Source organism: Elephas maximus, chromosome 4, assembly GCF_024166365.1.
Source record: "Elephas maximus indicus isolate mEleMax1 chromosome 4, mEleMax1 primary haplotype, whole genome shotgun sequence".
Lineage (NCBI taxonomy): Eukaryota > Metazoa > Chordata > Mammalia > Proboscidea > Elephantidae > Elephas > Elephas maximus.
In genome coordinates, this window is record NC_064822.1 from 142,213,111 (window position 1) to 142,236,430 (window position 23,320).

At 35.5% G+C, this 23,320-nt stretch overlaps 1 protein-coding gene across 3 annotated transcripts in view; it reads right to left on the reverse strand.

Moving 5' to 3' along the window:
• Positions 1-23,320, reverse strand: part of PPP1R12A (protein phosphatase 1 regulatory subunit 12A) — a 173,154-nt gene that overhangs the window by 39,265 nt on the left and 110,569 nt on the right. For all 3 annotated transcript variants that reach the window (XM_049885166.1, XM_049885167.1, XM_049885164.1), the window contains exons 6-10: positions 22,399-22,473; positions 21,635-21,723; positions 21,327-21,484; positions 8,589-8,713; positions 1,011-1,226 (exon numbers count right to left, since the gene is read on the reverse strand). In XM_049885166.1, the coding sequence (XP_049741123.1) occupies positions 1,011-1,226; positions 8,589-8,713; positions 21,327-21,484; positions 21,635-21,723; positions 22,399-22,473 (663 nt within the window). The remainder of the gene's footprint in view (positions 1-1,010; positions 1,227-8,588; positions 8,714-21,326; positions 21,485-21,634; positions 21,724-22,398; positions 22,474-23,320) is intronic.

Here is a 23,320-nt window from a genome sequence, read left to right on the forward strand (position 1 = left end):
AGAAAGGAAGAAATATTTCCCTATATTTTAAGATTTTTTTCTGAAACTTCTACAACAGATTAAAGTTATGCAGTGTCGTAAGTGACAACATCCTATTTCTGACAGAGAAATAGGGTCTCAAATACAGTTCAGTGAGAAGGCCTAATAATATATACAAATTATTCACCACCTTGATACTTCGTGCTTTAAATTAAAACATTAAAATATTCAAAACGAAAGTTACTTAAATTATATTATCCAAATCTGGTTGAGAGTGTAGTGACAATAGCACTCTGATATATCCCTGGTATACTGACACAAAGTACCTAAAAAACAATTGGGCAATAAATTTATCAAAATTCAAAATATATTAGTTATTTTATGAGAAATTTAGTTTATAAATCTCTGATACAAGGAAACACTTCTAAATAGAGGAAGAAAACTACACAGGAAAAATAGTCCAAGCATTGAAAATGCAGTAGAAAACTAATATTCCAAATAGATAAAATTGTGCTGAAGGAACTGTGGTACATCCTACATGATGCCATATTAATACTGTTTCTCAAAATACAATTTTTAAAACTACTCAATAAGACAAAGTTGCTTGTAATGTGTCAGAGGAAAGAAGCGGGTGAAGAAAATTTTCAGATACTGGATAAATACAACCTGTAAGAATAAATGTGTTCCTAAACTACTAAAAACTTACTGAAGCATACTAAATTAAATAAGCTTGCTCCTTAATTCATTCCACTGTAATATCTCAAGTAAGATAAAGAATTCCTTTAATTCATGATAGTCTCATAATTTACGTTTTGGTTGAATACACCAGATCTTCCCAGTACCTATGATTCCTTAGAGGTATCTGTTTAAAGTGGATACATCTGGATTATGTTTTAATTCATGAAGTCATGTGAATTAAGTTCATATCTTCTAGATCTAACAGTACCTAGAAGAATATCCACCAGATTTGATGCTCCTGGAAAACACAGTCTTAGAATTATTATAGAAATTAAGATTGTGAAATAGATTACCTTTTCTTTATTATCCAAAGAGGAGGAAAGTCTGGGACTTGAAGCTGAGCGCATAACACCTGCAGTGTCTTTTTCTTTCTGAGCCTCTTTAGATGCTGTGATTTCAGCAAGTGCACCATAGCTGCCAGTCTTTCTAAGTCCTAACCTCCAAGATGCAGGAGATTCATCTTTCCTTTCTTCTTCTTTGGGAGAGATTTTAGCAGCTGAGGTTGGGAACTGTTTTTATTTTATTTTATATTTAAGAAAGAAAAGAAATTATCAAGGCTGATCAGTCCTTAAGTTGGAAAATGAGAAGTTTACAGATAATATGTCTAAAATTACAGTTAATAGTTTCAGGGGGAAAAAAAACACTTTTACTGAGTAGGTTAATATCTTAGTAAAAATTGTAAAGATTTACAACTGAAAAAGGAATATATTACCTCTCCAGAAGTTAGATTTAAGAAAACACACTCCACACTCTATATCACACAGAAAAATTATGATGCAAATACAGAAAACAGAAATACGCACACCATCAGGACTTAAAACCATGCATCTCTGGAACCAATATTTATATTAAACTTGTTATGTTGTAACCTAATACAAATCCTTGCATATAAAAATGCCTCACCATAGATTTTTCACCCTTATTGGGCACAAGAACAATGCCAGTTTTGCGCAAGCCCTGCCTCCATGATGCAGGATCTACTGATTCCACCACAGGCATGATAGGAGCAATGAAATCATACTAAAGCCAATTGAAATAAGACAGGTAAAGAGATAATGATTGAAAGCATGAAAATAGAAAAGGGAAGTTAAGAAAAAAAACCCACTTTTTCTTTTTAAAAGAATTTTATAATAAAAGTCCAATAGTTGGCTATTGATCCCATCTTCAAAAGTACTGGGAACAAGCCGCAGTTTTAACATGAGATAATGTGAAAGAACCCAATAAGGAAATTTCTAAAGCAGTTAAAGGCACACAGAGTAGATACTGCATATGAGTGAACAAACTACTGTACATGAATTTTGTTTTTATCCATTTATATAATTTGGCTAAACCATTTTAAATCCAACATAATGAATAAAATTTTTTTAACATTTTCTAATTATAACATTTAATAATAATATCATAGCCTTAAGTTTACTCTTTGATTTCCCAACAAATATAAGTTTAAACATTCCAACTAAAAGCTATTTTTATATATATTTATTCCATAAGCTTTCCAATGGTCCTAAAACTGCAGTATCTGTTATCTTTAACTAGTTCACTTCAACACTTCCAGAGTTTAAATATTCAATCACAGTTAAATATAGATGGGTGAATATAGCAACTAAGTAGCTGCTACAAGCATAGGGTTTGATATCTAAAAGACTCTTTCCTTCATATTTTCTACTTCAGCAAAATCACAGTGGTACTGTGGGATATTTTAGCTTTGAGAGAAGCACAGTGACATCTGTTGGACACTGCACCAACTGCTAATAACTAATCTGTACCAAACTATTTAATAACGAAAATCTTAGGAGTTTCTTCTGGCCAAGTGGCCCTGTGAAAAAAAGTCAAGGAGACACCAGGGTCTCTATGGGGATTGAGAAATTTGGGAACCTATTTTACATATACACATAGTATTCTGTGTAATATGATAAGGTGTTGAGACTACTCAATTTAAAGCTATAGTATTCTAGAACAGGGGTTGGAAAACTTTTACTGTGAAGGGCTAGACTCTAAGTATTTTAGGCTTTGCAGACCATAGAGTCTCGTTGCAACTACTCAACTATGCTGCTGCAGCACAAAAGCAGCCCTAGATAATACATAAATAAATGAGTGTGACTGTGCTCTAATAAAATTTTATTTAGGGGCATTAATGTCACAAAATAATAAATATTCTTTTGAATTTTTTCTAACATTTGAAAAAAATTAAAACCATTCTTAGTTTTCAAACTGTAACAAAAAACAGGTAGTGGGCTGGGTTTAGCCAACAGCCAAGAGTTTGCCAATTTTTGCTCTAGAAACTTCTCAGCCTCACCCTGCCTCCCCAAACTGGAAACAGATGTTTTCCTTCATAATAAAGTAGCCCAGATAATAGCAGATAACATTTACCAAATGTTATAAAAGGAGTTAACATTTAAGAAGTGAGGTATTAAACTAAACATGTCACATGGATTATCTCATTTAATTCTTACAATGACACAAGAAATACTAGTATTACTGTTATTTTAATGTTGAGGAAAATGAGGCAGTAACATCAGTTTTGAAATGGACATTCGTTACACACTCTAATGGTTGATTACCTTAACTCTGCCTTACATGCATTTAAATTTGAGGAGTTGTTTATATGTTTAAAAGCACCTTTCCATTTTACTTGGTATGAAAACAAACCTTACTGAAATACTTAACTACACCCTCTGCCTGAAACTTCTCTTTTGACTCATACCAGGATAATATCTTGAATTCCCTATTCTTCTGATCATCTCCTTTCTTGGCCTTTTTTCTTGTTGTTATCAAATTTCCTTGTCCAAGTCCTGGAACATAAGTGCTCCAAGAGTCTGTTCTCAGATCTCCCATCTTCTTTCCTCTCTTGGGAGTTGGGGGCAGGGTCCTCTCTACTTCATCAGGCTAAACATTAATTTTATTCAGCTTATTCTTAAATTTGTTATTCTCTAGCCTGGTCTGACTCCTAAATTCCCAGTCCTGAATTTGTTTCTACCTGTAGATTGCACTATCTAGAACAGTAATTGGGACCTGAAACTCAACATGTCTAAAATCAAACATCTTTACTTCCAAATCAACTTTTTTAACAGCACCAACCACCTTTCCAACCCTCTGTGTTTCAAACTTGACAATCAAGTTAGACTTCTTTTTTGTCATCTTCCTATATGCATAAATTAGGTGCCAAGTCTCTAAGTCTTTGCCTCTTCTTTATAAGCCTAATGCCACTTCTCTAGTTTATACTCTCATCACCCTTCTTCTGGGCAACTTCAATGACTTTCTAATAATCCTTCTGTCAATGTGCCTCTCACCTCAAACATACCTGTACATTACTGCCAGTATAATATTCTATAAAGAATAATTCTCTCATGGCCTTGTTCAAACATCTTCTATGACTCGCTATGTATTCTTTGCCTATTATAAAAGTGTTAACCTAGAAATGAAGACGTTCTACAATTGGTATCTATTTTTCCTGTTTTATTTTGTATATACATACCGTATAATTCACTGAAACCAGACAATTCATTTTCCTGCAAAATAATCTACTCATTCAAAATATTATCACTACTTTGCTTGCTTCTCTTCCTTCCTTTTCAACAAACTCTACAATCCGTCCTCTCTTCCAGTTGAAATACTACGTACAAATCCTTTCAAAGTCTACTTTAAATGTTCTGATCCTAGTACCCCAGACCAAATATGATTTCTTCCACTTTTAAATTATTGTGTTGCATTTGTACAGCTTTATTAACATACTTCATATACCCACAGCACACAGCAGTCTTTTGTTAAAAAATTATTATGGTTATTAAATCTGATTCAATTAACCAGAACACGTAATTCCAAATGAGCTTTTATTTTATCATTCAGTAAAGAAAAACAGTTTATGGATATGCATATCCATACAGCAAAGTAGGTAATCTGTTTTAGAGATCCCAACAATATTTATTTTGATCAGAGAGTTATGTAAACTTATTGTTAGTTAAAATTTAAAAGCAAAAAATCTACCTGATGATTTTATAGATGATAGCTCCACAAATCACAGGGCCTGATCTTATTGCCACAAAAATAGTTCCGGCTGAAGAGTTAAGAACTTGAGAAGATCATTTAAAGTGAATACAACTGTGTCTTTCTCTGTAATTACTATGATTTATTATCGTAAATAAGTGAAATTTATTACGTTTTATGAGCTTTCTTTTTTGGTGATATGTTCCTTGCCACTAGTCTCTCTCTCTACCCACCTACCTATCTATCTAGTTTATACACAGTTGGAGGAAGCCAGAGGACTGAAGATAACGCTGTCTAAGTATCAGATGCAAAGTAGTAAATGGGAACCTAGAAATACCTAGAACTTTTAGCTGCAAAATACTTTAAAATGCATTTGGAAATTAACAGTAAGTTTAAGTGGATTTGTATCTGTTAGGCCTCTAAAGTTACAGGTAAAATTTTGAAATAAGCTTAAAAATATGTTAAAACGCTATATTAAAGTAGGTAAAGAGTATCAGTATCACTGACCATAACAACAGATTCTAAAAGCCATAGAATACTGGTAAAAGGATTCCCCAACATATTAAAAATAATACTGCAAATATTTAGCACACCATGACTTCATTATTTTGGCTACAAAACCCAGCCAAATAACATTTGGCTAATTAAGAAAGAAACAAAAAACCCTTTAAAAAAAAAAAAAAAAGGCTTTCCCTTTCTCACTCTCCTAATTACCCCACGAATTTATCAATCATTAGGAAGGCAATTAAAATCCTTTGGTTAAGTTCCTATTTGAGAAAGAATATTGAAGAAAACCTGGTTAGGTAAATTTATGAAAGAAAATCCAGCAACTTTGATGCTACAATGATATAAAACATAATAATGTAATCTTCAAAGTAAGTTATGACACTTGAAATTGAGAAAATGTAGTTTCTGAATATGCAAATTATAGAAGCAGACGGTTGTTGTTAGATCAATTTAATTACAGAATCAAAGGTAACTCAATATAAATTTTTATAGCAAAGACATTATTGGCCCATTAAGTTAACCAAACCAAAACCAAACCTAGTGCCATCAAGTCAATTCTGACACATAGGAACCCTACAGGACAGAGCAGAGTTGCCCCATAGGGTTTCCAAGCTGCAATCTTTACAGAAGCAGACTGCTACATCTTTCTCCCACGGAATGGCTGGTGGGTGCAAGCCGCTGACCTTGTGGTTAGTACCCAAGTGCTTAACCACCATGCCACCAAAGTATTTGCTTTCAATTAGGGCAGCAGGCATAAATCAAAAAGTAAATTGCCATAATCTGAGCTACACTTGAGAAAAATAAAACTGACCACAAGTCTGCTGTAATTATTTGAATTTAGTAGAAAAGGGTTTGTATAGCCAAATACCAAAAACAGAGCAATTTTTTTTTTTTTTTTTGCCCAGATATTCCAGGGAAATGGAGCTTATGGGAACTTTAGATAATCCTATAGTTCTAATGATAATAAATCAAAAGAGCTGAAGATGCAGGCAGAAGTTCAGTGCTTTCTTAAGAGTTATATGATGGCTCTAGAATTAAATTATACTTGACACAGTGGTTAAGAGCTACGGCTGCTAACTAAAAGGTCAGCAGTTCAAATCTACCAGCTGCTACTTGAAAGCCCTATTGGAGCAGTTCTATTCTGTCCTATATGCTATGAGTCGGAATTGACTCGAAGGCAATGGGTTTAGTTAAGGTAGCTCATGGTGACCCTAACTGTGACATTAACAGTCTTCAAAATTCTGCAGATGACCTGCTTTCAAAGAAATTAATTTTACAGAGAAGACAGATTAATGGAAACAGAACAAACTGAATGGAAATAATGAGAGTGCTGACACATTGTGAAAAATGTAACCAATGTCACGGAATAATTTTTATAAGCATTGTTAAATGGGAACCTAATATGCTGTGTAAACTTTCAACTAAAATACAATAAAATATATATATTTTAAATTTCATTTTAAAGCATATTTAATTATGATCATATGAACATGGGCTCTAATTCAAGAAGACCCACCAGTTCCTGGAACAAAGAAATAACTCATTACATAGTTTCCTGATACATAAACTGTATAATACTGAAACTCATACATCACCACTAGGAATTAACATTACTGCTTTCCGAGGGAAAAATTTTAGAGGAAGATTATGCCTAGTAGTATGGACTTAAAAAAATTCTCTAGTTTACCATGTTAAAAAGATCTACATTTTGATCACTTGAAGCCAAATCTAGACTAACAATACTGACATGATAGAAACACCATTGGTTTTTAAAATCAGTCCTCAAACTCATGCAAATCAAGTAATGTCACAGAAGCAACAAAATAAGTCCAAAGGCAAAGACATGACAACTAATGCAATGTACAATCCTTGACTGGACCCTTCCTTGATTTGAAAAAACAAACAAAAAGCTAAAAAAGACATTACTAGGAAAATTGGGAAAATCTGAGTATGGTCTGTATATCAGTTAGCATAAATAATATTATATCAAAATTGAATTTCCCAAGTATGATAATTTTATTGTGGGAATAAAGGATAATGCTTTTTTATTCAGGAGATACATGCTCAAGTATTTAAGGATGAAATGCCATGATGCCTGCAATCCATTCCCAAATGATTCAATAAAGAAAAGTGTGTGTGTACAAAGAGAGGGAAACGAGTGTGCCCATTAAAGATAATTAAGGGCTGGGGAGGAGAGATCTCTATTTAGAGAACAAAACCAAACCCGTTGTCTTCGAGTCGATTCTAACTCATGGCAGCCTTAAAAGACAGAGTAGAGCAGCCCCATAGGAAATCCAAGGAACGGCTGGTGGATTAGAACTGTAACCTTCTGGTTAACAACCGAACTCTTAACCACTGTGACACCAAAAAAACAACCAGTGCCGTCAAGTCGATTCTGACCCATAGCGACCAAGAACGGCTGGTGGATTAGAACTGTAACCTTCTGGTTAACAACCGAACTCTTAACCACTGTGACACCAAAAAAACAACCAGTGCCGTCAAGTCGATTCTGACCCATAGCGACCACCAGGGCTCCTTAAAAAAGGCACAGGTCAGTAAAAAAAAAAAAAAAAATCTAAATCTTTAATCTGGGTTAAAAGATGGACAGGTTCTGGAGAAGGAGGGAAACTGAAGTCTTTAAAAAGGTCAACACACTAGTTTGAAAGCACTGCTTTGGTAGAAACAAGGAGGTTACAGGCATGAACAAGAGAAAGAGAGAAGAAAAAATGAAACTAACATTTTGGGAGCACTTAGTTACTAGACAGGCTCTCTGTCTTGACCAACGCTTACAATGTTAACTTTCTCTCTTTGTTTTTGCAAACAAAGACAGTACTAAGTACCTTATTCAGTGTCCACACTAGCAACTGCTGAGGCTAGAAGATGCTCTCTGGTGTGTCTGGCATCAAAGATTATGCTCTTGCTGTCATACCATAGTTGTATGCTTAGAGCTTTGTACTACGAATTAGAAAATCTAGATTTTAGTTCCTTCACTGACTTGTAGTAGTTAATTTTTGTGCTTAACTTACCTATTTGTGAAACTATCAACATGTCCTCTACTGAACAGAGATAAAGGACATAGAATGAGTTTTTTCCAAAAAAGAAGTAAAAACTACCATGATCATTAGTTCTAAAATTATGAAAATTTTAATTTTTCTGCTATTTACTTTCGTAACTAAGGTAATATTCTAATATATAAAAAAAAGGAAAGAAAAAAGAATAAAATGTGGTTCAGAGGAAATATCAGTCAAATTACAGACAAAAATATATTCTTACTCTAAAACCTTAAATACTTTTGGAATAAACTACAAAAATTTAGAACTACTTTAATGCCTTAGTACAAATGGTACTTGAACACAATAGCAAATATAATTTTGGCTTACCTTTTTAATAGGTGATGTAGGTGTTGCCTGACCAGACGTCACAGTAGGTGTTGTGACAGCTACAGTAGCTGCTTGTGTACTAGAAGTATTGATATTAGTTACAGAAGTCAATGGTTTTGTCTTATCTATTAAAAAACCAAAACAAAACAAAATTAAGATTCAATGGCTGGGAAAACAAAGCTCTGTAAGAGATTTATATTTATTACACTACCTTTCTCCCTAGGTTTGCGCAGTTTTCCAAAGAAATCTTCCACCTTGAGTTATCACTATTGTAATGCTGCTATACTTTTAAGTACTGAAACACTCTTATTTTTGGAGCAAATATAACCTTTCCACCAAGAGTGATGAATTCATAATAATTTATCCAGCTCTGCCATCCAGCTGTACTTATGACTCAGAAAACATTCATAAGATGGCTAACAGGGTGAAGAGTGTAATACGTTGAAATATATATAGTCAAGGTCAAGGTCAAATTAGTGCATTTAAAAATCACTATAACCTTAGCTCCGAATAAACTGAATGAAAGCTAAATTCAGTATGAGCTTTTCTGCACTGTTAAATAATACTTCTTTTCATTCAACAGAGGTTATACTATTCAACACAGTTACATACAAGTCATGCATAACCTAATTAGACCATCATCCCAGAAAACAAATCTACCTAACCGTGGAGAGTCATTTAACAAACATTTATTGTTTCTATACTTCAGTACTTTTTTTTTTTATACTTCAGTACGGAAACCCTCCTGGTGCAGTGGTAAAGAGCTATGGCTAGTAATCAAAAAGTCAGAGTTTCAACCCACCAGGCACTCCTTGGAAACTATGGGACAGTTCTATTCTGTTCTATATGATCACTAGGAGTCAGAATTAACTCAATGGCAATGGGTTTGGTTTTTGGTTTATACTTTAGTACGGTGGATATGGCAGTTAATGTGAAAAACAAAATAACTTTGTGGAGCTTACATTCTGGTGAGAGAAATATGTAATAATGAAGATAAATAAAATATGTAGCATATTACGAGTGAATGAAAGGCAATTTGGAATATTATAAAAAAAAAGCCTAAAAAAAAAAATCGATAGCAACTAATTTAAACAGTAAAAAATTCAACATATTTATTCCTGTTTCCTCTAGTTTAAAAATTTATTTTATTTTAGTGAAATTTAGAGTGTGTGTATATACATATATGTAAACATTTATGTTTGGTTTAAAGAATAATAATGAAACAAACACCATGTACCCACCACCCAACTTAAGTAAACATTATCAATATTGTTTAGACTGCCTATGCATTTGAGTTCAACGAAGAAGAAAAATTTCAAGCTCTAGAGGGAAAAACCTCTAAAAAAAAAAATGCTCCCCTTTTCTCACTCCTCGATTACCTCTCAAATTTATAAGTCATTTGGAAAGCAATTAAAATCCTTTGGTTGAGTTCCCATTTTTATCTGGTTTATGGCAAGAGAAAGAACGCTAAAGAAAAACTGGTTAGGTAAATTTGTTAAAATTCAGCAAAATAGTTATTGTTTATGTCAAATAGTTTCCCTAGGCACTAACCCTACAAAAAGCAGTGGGTGGAAGGGAAGGTTTAGAAATTGTCAAACCCAGCTGTAGCCGCTACAGGGAAATTACTCTTTCTCAAGTTTGCAAAATAAAGTATGATAAAGCCCTGTTGATATTAAAAAAAAAAAAAAAAAGAGTGAGAGAAGAAACCAAACAACGTTTACATGGATTAATTCTTGAGAAAGAGTCAAATTTTCCTGGCACAACTAACCACTAGCAACAGGAAGAACAAAATTAACAAAGCACAATGCTTCAAAGGAACATTTAAAGTTAGCTCAGTGAGAGACTGAGCAGAGGGTGATGGGTATCCTTAAATGCTAAACAGGGGACTGATACAATTTGATAATAGTTACTTATATTTATAGAACAGCAGAGTTTAAAGAACTATCCAGATCATATAGTCCAATTCTTGCTTTTCCTTTACAAGCAAAGAAATTTCAACCAAAGGAGGTCAGGCGACTTGCTAGTTAGGGCAAGACTGATCTAAAATTGAAGTCTTTTGCTTGTTTTAAATAATTCTTCGATGCCTAATATAGAACAATGAATTGTATAAAACGGGCCAAGTAAGAAAAAGTTACCTAACAATAACTTAGAAATACCTGAAAGAGATGTCTGGACTTCTGGTTCTTGAATCCTACTACACGAGAAGTAAAAAACATGACATACCCATTAAGAGACCTGGGTTCATGGTTTGACTTGTAATGATATGCTTTACTATAAGCTGGAGGCCCAGGGAGGAGATTAACTACATAAAAATAACTTTAAATACTTGTAAAAGTATCTGGGTCATTTTAAATTTTAAGGAGATCATTTCATTTTTCATTTTTTGTAAAATGCACAAAGAATACAGCACAAATTTAACTGAAGTGATAAGCAGGTATCTTGATTACATTTAAATAAGAGCTCAATTTTGTGCAATTATTATATGAAACCCAACACTTATTATAAAATGATTTATCCTTACACAGCATCCATATAAAGCAGGTATTATTATCCTGACTTTAGAGTTCAGAAATCTGAGATTAAATGAATTTCCTACACATATAATTACATGCACGAACAGGTCCATGTTCTTAACACTATGCACATGTTGACTGCAATATACTTTGCTTTATATTTTAAGTAGCATGTCATATAAATAAGTTGTATGATATGCTAATTAAACAGATAAACAATGTTTATCTGTTGCTGTAGCCTCCAGTTTTGCCCATATGACTCTCTCATATAAGTAAAAGATATCTTGACTCACCTGATCAGCAATGGAACAGCAATTGATGAAAAACTTAAACCCCTAAGTGGCTAGGGAAACCTGGTGGCATAGTGGTTAAGAGTTCAGCTGCTAACCAAAAGGTCAGCAGTTCAATTCCACTAGGCGCTCCTTGGAAACCTATAGGGCAGTTCTACTCTATCCTCTAGGGTCACTATGAGTTAGAATTGACTCAACGACAACTGGGTTTTTTTTTTTAAGTAACTTAGAGTCTAGAAATTTATGTACTACATAAATTCTTTGCATATTAATGAAAAGTAATTTATACTTGTAGGGTTAATAAGCTTCAAGAAAAAAAGAATCCAAAACATACCACCCACAACAAAGCTAGCCTATATCTTTAAAGCAACAGGTTTAGCAGTATGTTCCCTGATACCTGGTCCTCGCTTTTTCTGGCAGAAAATATTTCGCTAAGTAAGAAAAATTAAAATGATTCAAAAGTGTAGTTGCGAGAGGTGGGGCCAAGATGGCGGAGTAGTCAGATGCTTCCAGTGATCCCTCTTACAACAAAGACCAGAAAAAACAAGTGAAACAATTATATTTATGACAAGCTAGGAGCCCTAAACATCAAAGGCAAAGTTAGAAAATGGACTGAGCAGCAGAAGGGTTGGGGGGGCGACAGTTCAGGAGTGGAGAGGAGTTGCCGGACCTGAATCACCGGGAACCCACCGGCACCATGCCCAGGAGTGACTTTGTTGGGCTGGTGGTAGCGTTCGGCCACAGTTTCCTCAGGCAGAATCAGCCAGCTGCACAGCCTACTCAATCACCGGAATCAAAGAAGAACGGCACTCTTGGCAAAAGCTAAGTCCTTGTGTGTATTTTACCACACCCCTAGCCCCCAAGCCAGCTTCAGTGGCTGTTCATTTCCCTGGGTCTGAGATAGGCCCTGCTGAGCACCCTGAGCCATTCTCCAGGCTTTGAGAAGGAATAAATTCACAACTGGGGAAAAGATAATCTGCCAGCTCCACTAACCTGGGGAGCTCAGGACAGAAGCGGCTCCTTTCCAGGCATAAATGGTCCACAGACTTTGAATACCTTCCCCCTGGCATGAACCTGTGTGGGCTTATTTCAGGAGCATAGGCCCTTGTCTGCAGACTGCAACTGTTTCAGCTGTGTGGTGGAGAGGTGGGTGTTTGATGTTTGACACCGCTTTGCCTATTAAACAGGGTCCTCACCTATCTACATTAGGGGCCTAAGGGCCGGTGGCTCCCACTCAGATCGCCCAGCCACCTGTGACAGGGGTCCAAGGATAAACTGGAACCTCCCAACTCTTACATTGGGTGCCCATGGTCTGTCTGCAGAACCCACCCACCTGGGCACTCTAGAGAACAGGGACCCGCTTTCCTTACAGATACTCGGGGTATGGCTGAAAGCCCCCTGATTTGTTAAGAGCGTGACCCCCTACTGCAACCAGATACCAGTACCTACACCAATTACCCCTGCCCCTCTAAGACTGTAGGACAGATCCTGTACCACAAACTTGATGACCAATTACGTGGATACCTAAGCTGAACCCATACTAGGAAAATGAATGGACTCCTATGCTGATACACCTGATAAACAGCTCTAGCCATTTGGTTACAGGACGTTAGAGCTTCAAAGGCAAAAGTAATCAACCTAGCTCACTCAAGTTATCTATTCAGGCATATCAAAATAAAACAATGCAAGAAACTAGGATACACTACGCAAACATAAAACAAACTAATACAATAACTTATAGATGGCTCAGAGACCACCAAACCAAAAACCAAACCCAGTGCCGTCGAGTCGATTCCGACTCAGAGTGACCCTATAAGACAGAGTAGAACCGCCTCATAGAGTTTCCAAGCAGTGCCTGGCGGATTCGAACTGCCGACACTTTGGTTAGCAGCCAGTAGCACTTAACCACTACGCCACCAGGGTTTCCTCAGAGACAAAAGTAAATATCAAATCGCATAAAGCAGCAGACCATGATCACTCCAACAAGCACTCAAACTGCAAAGAATCATGGGACCTTCTGGATAAAGGTGCCTTCCTAGAATTACAGGATAAAGAACACAAAAGATTAATATACAGAACTCTTCAAGACATCAGGAATGAGATCAGGAAGGAGATCGGGCAGTATGCTGAAAAATCCAAGAAATACACAGACAAAGCAGTTGAAGAAATTAAAAAGGTTATTCAAAAACAATGAAAAATTTAATAAGCTGCAAGAATCCATACAGAGACAGTAATCACAAATTCAGGAGATTAATAATAAAACTACAGAGTTAGACAACTGAATAGTAAGTCAGAAGAGCAGAACTGAGCAAGTAGAAGACAAAATCTGTGAGACTGAAGATGAAGCCTTTGGTACCAATATACTTGAAGAAAATCAGATAAAAGAATTAAAAAAAAATGAAGAAACCCTAAGAATCATGTGGGATTCTATCAAGAGAAATAACCCACGAGTGATTGGAGTACCAGAACAGGGAGGGATAACAGAAAATACAGAGAATTGTTGAAGATTTGTTGGCAGGAAACATCCCCGATATCATGAAAGATGAGAAGGTATTTATCCAAGATGCTCTTCGAACTCCATATATGGGAGATCTTAAAAGAAAGTCACCAAGACATATTATGATCAAACTTGCCAAAACCAAAGACAAAGAGAGAATTTTAAGAGCAGCTAGGGATAAACAAAGTCACCTACAAAGGAGAGTCAAAAAGAACAAGCCTGGACTACTTCGCAGAAACCTTGCAGGCAAGAAGGCAGTGGGATGACATATATAAAGCACTGAAGGAAAAAACTTGCCAGCTGAGAATCATATATCCAGCAAAACGGTTTCTCAAATATGAAGGCGAAATTAGGACATTTCAAGATAAACAGAAGTTTAGGGAATTTGTAAAAACCAAACAAAACTACAAGAAATACTAAAGGGAGGCTCACTGGTTAGAAAATAAAAAATATCAGATATCATCCCAAGACTAGAACACTTGACAGAGCAATCAGATATGAACCCAGATAGGGAAATCACTGAAAAAAATCAAGACAAAAAAATGCTCAAAACAGGGAAACAGCAATGTCATTATGTAAAAAAAAGAAAACACTAAAACAATCAAGAGGGACTAAGAAATGTAGTCATAGATATTTCACATGGATAGGAAGGCAAGGCAATATAAAGAAACAAAAGTTAGGTTTAAACTTAGAAAAACAGAGCTAAATATTAAGGTAACCACAAAGGAGACTAACAATCCTACTCATCAAAATAAAATGCAAGAAAAAATACTCAGTAAAAACAAAATCAACAACAAATAAGAGGAAAACACAGTATATAAACTACTCAGCACAAAAAATTAAGTGGGAAAAAGAAACCGTCAATAACACACAAGAAAAGACATCAAAATGATGGCACTAAACTCATAAAAAAAAAAAACTCATACCTATCTAAAATTATGCTGAATATAAATGGACTCAATAGACCAATAAAGACACAGAGAGTGGCAGAATGGATAAAAGAACACGATCTGTCTATATGCTGCCTACAAGAGACATACCCTAGAGACACAAACGAAAACTCGAAGGATAGAAAAAAACATATCAAGCAAGCAACAATCAAAAAAGAACAGGAGTGGCAATATTAATTTCTGACAAAATAGACTTTAAAGTTAAACCCACCACAAAGGATAAGAAAGACACTATATAATAATTAAAGGGATAATACACTGGGAGGATATAAACATATTAAATATTTATGCACCTAATGACAGGGCTGCAAAATACAGAAAAGAAACTCTAACAGCACTGAAAAGTGAGACAGACAGCTCCACAATTATAGTACGAGATTTCAACACACCACTTTCTTTCCAGAAAGAAGCTCAATAAAGACATGGAAGATCTAAATGCCAAAATCAACCAACTTGACCTCATAGACACATACAGAACACTCCACCCAAGAGCAGACAAGTATACCTTCTTTTCCAATGCACATTTAACATTACCTAGAATAGACCACATATTAGGTCACAAAGCAAGCCTTAGCAGAATCCAAAACACCGAAATACTACAAAGCATCTTCTCTGACCATAAGGCCATAAAAGTAGAAATCAGTAAAAGAAAAAGCTAGGGAAAGAAATCAAACACTTGGGAAGTCAACAATACCCTGCTCAAAAACGCATCAAATTTGGAATAAAGAAATTCATAGAATCCAGTGAGAATGAAAATACTTCCTATCAGAGCCCTTGGGACACAACGAAAGCAGTGCTCAGAGGTCAATTTGTTTCAATAAATGCACACATACAAAAAGAAGAAAGGGCCAAAATCAAAGAACTATCCCTACAACTTGAACAGATAGAAAGAGAGCAACAAAAGAAACCCTCAGGCACCAAAAGAAAGCAAATAATAAAAATTAGAGAAGAATTAAATGAAATAGAAAACAGAAAAACAATTGAAAGAGTTAACAAGACCAAAAGCTGGTTCTTTGAAAAAAAAAATCAACAAAATTGACAAACTACAGGCCAAACTGACAAAAGAAAAACAGGAGAGGAAGCAAATAACCTGAATAAGAAATAAGATGGGCGATATTACAACAGACCCAACTGAAATTAAAAGAATCTTATCAGACTACTACAAAAAATTGTACTCTAACAAATTTGAAAATCAAGAAATGAATGCATTTCTAGAAACACATTACCTACCTAAATTAACACAATCAGAAGTAGAACAACTAAATAGACCCATAATAAAAGAGATTGAAAAGGTAATAAAAAATCTCCCAACTAAAAAAAGCCCTGGCCCAAACAGCTTCCCCAGAGTTCTACCAAACTTTCTGAGAAGAGTTAACACCACTACTACTAATGGTTATTTCAGAGCACAGAAATAGCTGGAATTCTCCCAAACTCATTCTATGAAGCCCTGATGCCAAAACCAGGTAAAGACTCCACAAAAAAAGAAAATTACAGACCTATATCCCTCATGAACTTAGATGCAAAAATCCTCAACAAAATGCAATCCAATAGAATTCAACAACATATCAAAAAATAATTCACCATGACCAAGTGGGATTCATACTATGCAGGGATGGTTCAACATGAGAAAAACAGTAAATGTAATCCACCATATAAATAAAACAAAGGACAAGAACCACATGATCTTATCAATTGATGCAGAAAAGGCATTTGACAAAGTTCAATACCCAATCATGATAAAAACTCTCAGCAAAATAGGAATAGAAGGAAAATTGCTCAACATAATAAAGGGCATCTATACAAAGCGAACAGCCAACATCATTCTAAATGGAGTGAGTCTGAAAGCATTTCCCTTGAGAACAGGAATCAGACAAGGATGCCCTTTATCACCGCTCTTATTCAACATTGTGCTGGGGGCCTAGCCAGAGCAATTAGGCTAGATAAAGAAATAAAGGGCATCCAGACTGGTAAGGAAGAAATAAAATTATCTCTATTTGCAGGTGACAGGTTCTTAGACACAGGAAGCTACTGAAACTAACAGAAGAGTTCCGCAGGTTATCAGGATACAAGATAAACACACAAAAATCATTTGGATTCCTCTACACTAACAAAAACAACACCGAAGAGGAAACCCCCAAATCAGTACTATTTACAGTAGCCCACAAGAAGGTAAAATACTTAGGAATAAATCTTACCAGAGACATAAAAGACCTACACAAAGAAAACTACAAGACACTACTGCAAGAAACCAAAAGAAACGTACGTAAGTGGAAAAACATACCTTGCTCATGGATCCCCCACCCCAGTGCCGTCGAGTTAATTCTGACTCATAGTGACCATATAGGACAGAGTAGAACTGCCCCCACAGAGTTTCCAAAAGCACCTCGCGGATTCGAACTGCCAACCCTTTGGTTAGCAGCCGTAGCACTTAACCACTACGCCACCGGGGTTTCCTAGGAAGCCTTAACATTGTAAAAATGTCTATTCTACCAAAAGCCATCTATAGGTACAATGCAATTCCGATCCAAATTCCAATGACATTTTTTAATGAGATGGAGAAACAAATCACCAACCTCATACGGAGGGGAATGAGGCCCCAGTTAAGTAAGGGATTACTGAAAAAGGACAAAGTGGGAGGCCTCACTTTACCTGATTTTAGAACGTATTATAGCTCCACAGTAGTCAAATCAGCCTGGTACTGGTACAACAACAGATACACAGACCAATGGAACAGAATTGAGAATCCAGACATAAATCCATCCACATATGAGCACTGATATTTGACAAAAGCCCAAAGTCAGTTAAAAGGGGAAAAGACAGTCTCTTTAACAAACGGTGGTGGCATAACTGGATAGCCATCTGCAAAAAAATGAAACAAGACCCATCCCTCACACTACGCACAGAAACTAACTCAAAATGGATCAAAGACCTAAATATAAAATCTGAAACAATAAAGATCATGAAAGAAAATAGGGACAACGTTAGGAGCCTTAATACAGGGGATAAACAGAACACGAAACATAACTAACAATGCATAAATGCCAGAAAAGAAACTAGATAATCAGGAGCTCCTAAACATCAAACACCTATGCCCATCCAAAGACTTCACCAAAAGAGTAAAAAGATTACCTACCAACAAAAAAAAAACCTACTGCCGTCGAGTCGATTCCGACTCATAGCGACCCTATAGGACAGATTCGAACTGCTGACCTTTTGGTTAGCAGCCATAGCACTTAACCACTATGCCACAAGGGTTTCCTAAGATTACCTACAGACTGGGAAAAAGTTTTTAGCTATGACATTTCCGATCATTGCCTGATCTCCAAAATCTGCATGATACTGCAAAAAACTCAACTACAAAAAGACAAATAATCTAATTAAAAAATGGGCAAGGATATGAACAGGCACTTCACTAAATAAGACATTCAGGTAGCTAACAGATACATCAGGAAATGCTCACGATCATCAGCCATTAGAGAAATGCAAATCAAAACTACAATGAATTTCCATCTCACTTCAACAAGGCTGGCATGAATCCAAAAAACACACAATAATAAATGCTGGAGAGGTGGCGGAGAGACTGGAACACTTATACACAGCTGGTGGGAATATAAAATGGTACAACCACTTTGGAAATCAATTTGGCGCTTCCTTTAAAAACTAGAAATAGAACTAGCATACGATCCAGCAATCCCACTCCTTGGAACGTATACTAAGAAATAAGAGCCTTTGCACGAACAGATACATGCACACCCATGTTCACTGCAGCACTGTTTACAATAGCAAAAAGATGGAAGCAACCAAGGTGCCCATGAATGGAATGAACGGGTAAATAAGTTATGGTATATTCATACAATGGAATACTACGCATTGATAAAGAACAATGATGAATCCATGAAACATTTCATAATATGGAGGAATCTGGAAGGTGTTATGCTGAGTGAAATCAGTCAGTTGCAAAAGGACAAATGTATGAAACCAGTACTATAAGAACTCAAAAAATAGTTTAAACAGAGAAGAAAATATTGTTTTATGGTTACGAGAGGGGGGAGGGAGGGAGGGAGAGGGGTTTTCACTAATTAGATAGCAGATAAGAACTATTTTAGGTGAAGGGAAAGACAACACAGAATACAGGAGAGGTCAGTCAGCACAACCAAAAGCAAAGAAGTTTCCTGAATAAATTGAACGCTTTGAAGGGCAGCATAGCAGGGGCAGGGGTTTGGGGACCGTGGTTTCAGGGGACATCTAAGTCAATTGGCATAATAAAATCTATTAAGAAAACATTCTGCATCCCACTTTGGTGAGAGGTGTCTGGGGTCTTAAATGCTAACAAGCGGCCATCTAAAATGTATCAATTGGTCTCAACCCACCTGGAGCAAAGGAGAATGAAGAACACCAAAGACACAAGGTAATGATGATCCCAAGAGACAGAAAGGGCCACATAAACCAGAGACTACATCAATCTGAGACCAGAAGAACTAGATGGTGTCCAAATACAACCAATGACTACCCTGACAGGAAGCACAACAGAGAACCCCTGAGGGAGCAGGAGAGCAGTGGGATGCAGACCTCAAATTCTCATAAAAAGACCAGACTTAATGGTCTGACTAAGACTAGAAAGACCCTCGAGGTCAGGGTCCCCAGGCCTTCTGTTAGCCCAAGACAGGACCCATTCCCAAAGCCAACTCTTCAGAGAGGTATTGGACTGGACTATGGGATAGAAAATGATACCGGTGAAGAATGAGCTTTGTGGATCAAGTAGACACATGAGAGTATGTGGCTGGCTCCTGTCTGGAGGGGAGATGAGAGGGCAGAGGAGGTCAGAGGCTGGCCGAATGGACACAAAAATAGAGAGTGGAGGGAAGGAGTGTACTGTCTCATTAGGGCGAGACCAGCTAGGAGTATATAGCAAGGTGTACACAAATTTTTCCATGAGAGACTGACTTGATTTTTAAGCTTTCACTTAAAACACAATTAAAAAATAAAAAAAAGTGTTGTTGCTATGTTTAGAGGTGATACAGAGAGTTCAGTTAATTTTAGGGCCCAGTTCGGGTTTTAGCAATGATTGCCAATCCAGTCTTAGTAATGATGACAGTTTTTTCACTCATCAAAAATCTTAATGGTGGAGTTGGCAAACGTTGTGTTTATATATATATTTGCCACAATATAAAAATAATAATAAATATTAATGAAAATGGAGTATCTTCTTCTGATAAAATTGTACAGTAAAATGACAGGTTTTATAACTAAGACAATACTGGTGTCAAATGCTATTCAGAAGTGCTGAATGATAAGCTAATACAGGCCAAGAAAATAAATGCTATTTAATAAAAGCAATTTGGTAAACAAAATGTATAAAAATGTGGGCCACGGGGGGGTGGGGGAATGAAGAAATCATACCTTTGATATAAAAAGCACAATTATATAAATTGTTATAGTGCCTTTGTAAAGCAATTTGGTAGAATCTATGAAAACTGAAAATGTGTGTACCCTGTAACTCAAAAAATCAATTTGTAAGTACATCCATTAGAAAACCTCTTGCATAGATACGTAAGGAGGTAAGTGCACAGATGATCACTGCAGCACTATTTGAATAACAAAAAATTAAAAAGTAATATTCATCAAAGTGAAATGGATATATTTAAAGGAATGCTCTACAGCAGCTAAAGGGATAAATTATGCAGGTAAATAAAGATATAGATATGAACAGATCTAAAAATTAAATCTCTTGAGTGAAAATGTGGCAGAACAATTCCAAAAATATGAAAATTAAAACACAGAACATTATAATAATTACTATACATCCCTTATGAATGTACACATATGATTAAAGAGTATACAAATGGACTAGAGAACTACAGAAAAAAACCCATGGTAATGATAGTTTTTGGGAAGGAAGGAAAGTGACGTGGACTAGGGCTGGTGGTTAAAGATGACAACCGCAATGTTTTAATTTTATTAGAAGAAAAATCGGAACAAATATGGCTAAATATAGTTGGAATATGAATTTTTATTATATTATACTTTTCTGTATCTTTAGAATTTCTCAGAACAAAGTAAACTTCCCCCCACACCCACAAGAAGGTATTTTGATTCAGTCTCAACTTTCTAAAACTTTACTGTGTCTTAGGGAAGAATTCAGACGGTTGCTGGAACTGGCTTCCTGGACTTCTGGGATTCAGAAGCATTTTGAATTGCTGGAAATCCATTCACACTCTATCTGCACCATCCTAAGGGAGTCCTAAAAGCCTCTGCCCCGATTTCAAGTTTCAGAATATAGGTTCAAACAAGTCTCTACGTGATTAAAAAAAAAAAAAAACCAACTACGCCTAAGTATCTAATATTCATTGAAAGATAATTTACTGGCTTGGCTGATATCCGAACAAGTAGCACATCAATTTGAAAAGTTAAAAATTTAAAGTATGATCTTGTCTTATTTTATAAAGTATTAAAATTCAATGCTAATTCCTTTACCCTTCAAATTTTACCTGTTTCAGCTTCTGATTCTGAGTCATCTTCCTCATCTTCTTCACTAGAGCAGCTAGATTCATCTTTCTTTCCTTCTTCTTCTTCATCAACCTTTTCTTGTTCCAGAGATTCAATACAGGATGCATTTTTCTCTGGCTCAATAATCAATGTCTCTTTGCTATGGAAGGAAAAGAGCCTTCAAATGATTATAAACATAAAAGGTCAAAAACATATTCATTTTTCACAGATCCACAAAATCAAATAATCCGTGGCTATTATGCCAACTCATTCATAATAACAACAAATCCTACTTTAATATCTTACTTACTTCTTAAAAGTCTTCTGTGACTGATTATTGTCCATATTAGCTGTTGATTCAATTAATGGAGATTTCTTATCTCGTTTTTCACTATGGAGCTTTATACAAAGTTAAAATAAGAATAAAAAAGGAAAATAAGAACAGCATTGAAATAATATTAATTAGTACAATACAGCATATAAAATAAGTTTTTCAAACATTAACCAAAAACAAAAGAAACAACATATAAAAGATTTACATTGTATTTGTTAAGAAAAGGGCTTGGTAAAGAAGGAACAGGACTAGATAGCTAAAAGCTCCATGCAGGACTAAGTTGGATTTCTTAGATTCCTCCAATTTTTGACTCATTTGAAGAGTCAGGGTCCACTAACCACTTAGAATGGCTGATGGAATTTTATTTAGATATCTGCTTCGTAGTTACATAACTCCTAATTTATTCAGCATCTGCTATTACAAATCTGAGGTTTTATTGCAGCTCCAAATTCAAGTAAACTTTCTTCTGAAATTTCAAAAAACGTGTTATCCTTGGGAACACATACACTATACAAAATATTCATTTTATCAAGGAGAGGAAATAGAATGGGGATAAGCAACACAAAAGGCTAAACATCACCAACATCCTTTATTCTTTTATTGCCATTTGATTGTTAGGAATAACTTAAAACTAAAAAGAACAAAATATCATAGGATTACTTTTTAAATGTCTGAAATTCAAGTAACTATTTAAGCGTATTTGCTAATATAGGCAATTTTTAGATAGTTGTCAAACATACCAGATTTTGTTTCTTTTGCAACTCTTCTAAATATCCTAAAATGTCTTCATCTGCTACATCAAAGGCTGTCTGGCCCTGGGTAGGAAATATGGGGAATGGTGGTGGTAAAAAGTCAATAAATTATACAATGCCTTTGTTTTTGGTGATTCTGTATGATATACATGAAGAGAGGTTAGATAACATTTTTATGGTAGTCTTAAGTGACATCATACAGATGACTCTGGGAGATGTAAAAGAAATCCATTTCAGAGAGAAGCAGTTGACATACCTCCCCTTCTTTCTTTCTTTTTTTTGGTAACAGCTTTATTAAGAGATAATTCGTAAATCTGACAATTTAATGGTGTTTAGTGTATTCAGAGTTGTAAAACCATCACCACAATCAATTTTAGAACATTATTATTATCCCCAAAGAAAACATACCCTTTTGCAATCACTCTCCATTCTCCCTATCTCCCCCCACCCCTCCCCAAGTGAGGCAACCATTAATCTACTTTCTGTCTCTAAAGATTTGCTTATTCTGGACATTTCATGTAAGTGTAATCATATGTCATCTTTTGTGACTGGCTGCCTTCACTTAGCATACTGTTTTCAAAGTTCACCCAAGCTATAGCATGTATCAGTACTTCATTCCTTTTTACGATTAATACTCCACTGGATAGATACACCTCATTTTGTTTATCCATTAATCAGTTGATAGACATTTGGTTTTTCTGGCTCTAAGGAATGATGCTGCTATGAACATTCATGTACAAGTTTTTGTGTGAATGCCTTTTAATTTTTCTTAGGTATATAGCTAGAAGTAGAATTACTGGGTCATGTGGCAACTCCATGTTTAACCCAATTTCTTTCTTTTTTTAAAATAATAATATTTCACTGAGTTTTTGGTAGAAGTTTACACAGCAAGTTAGATTCTCATTTGACA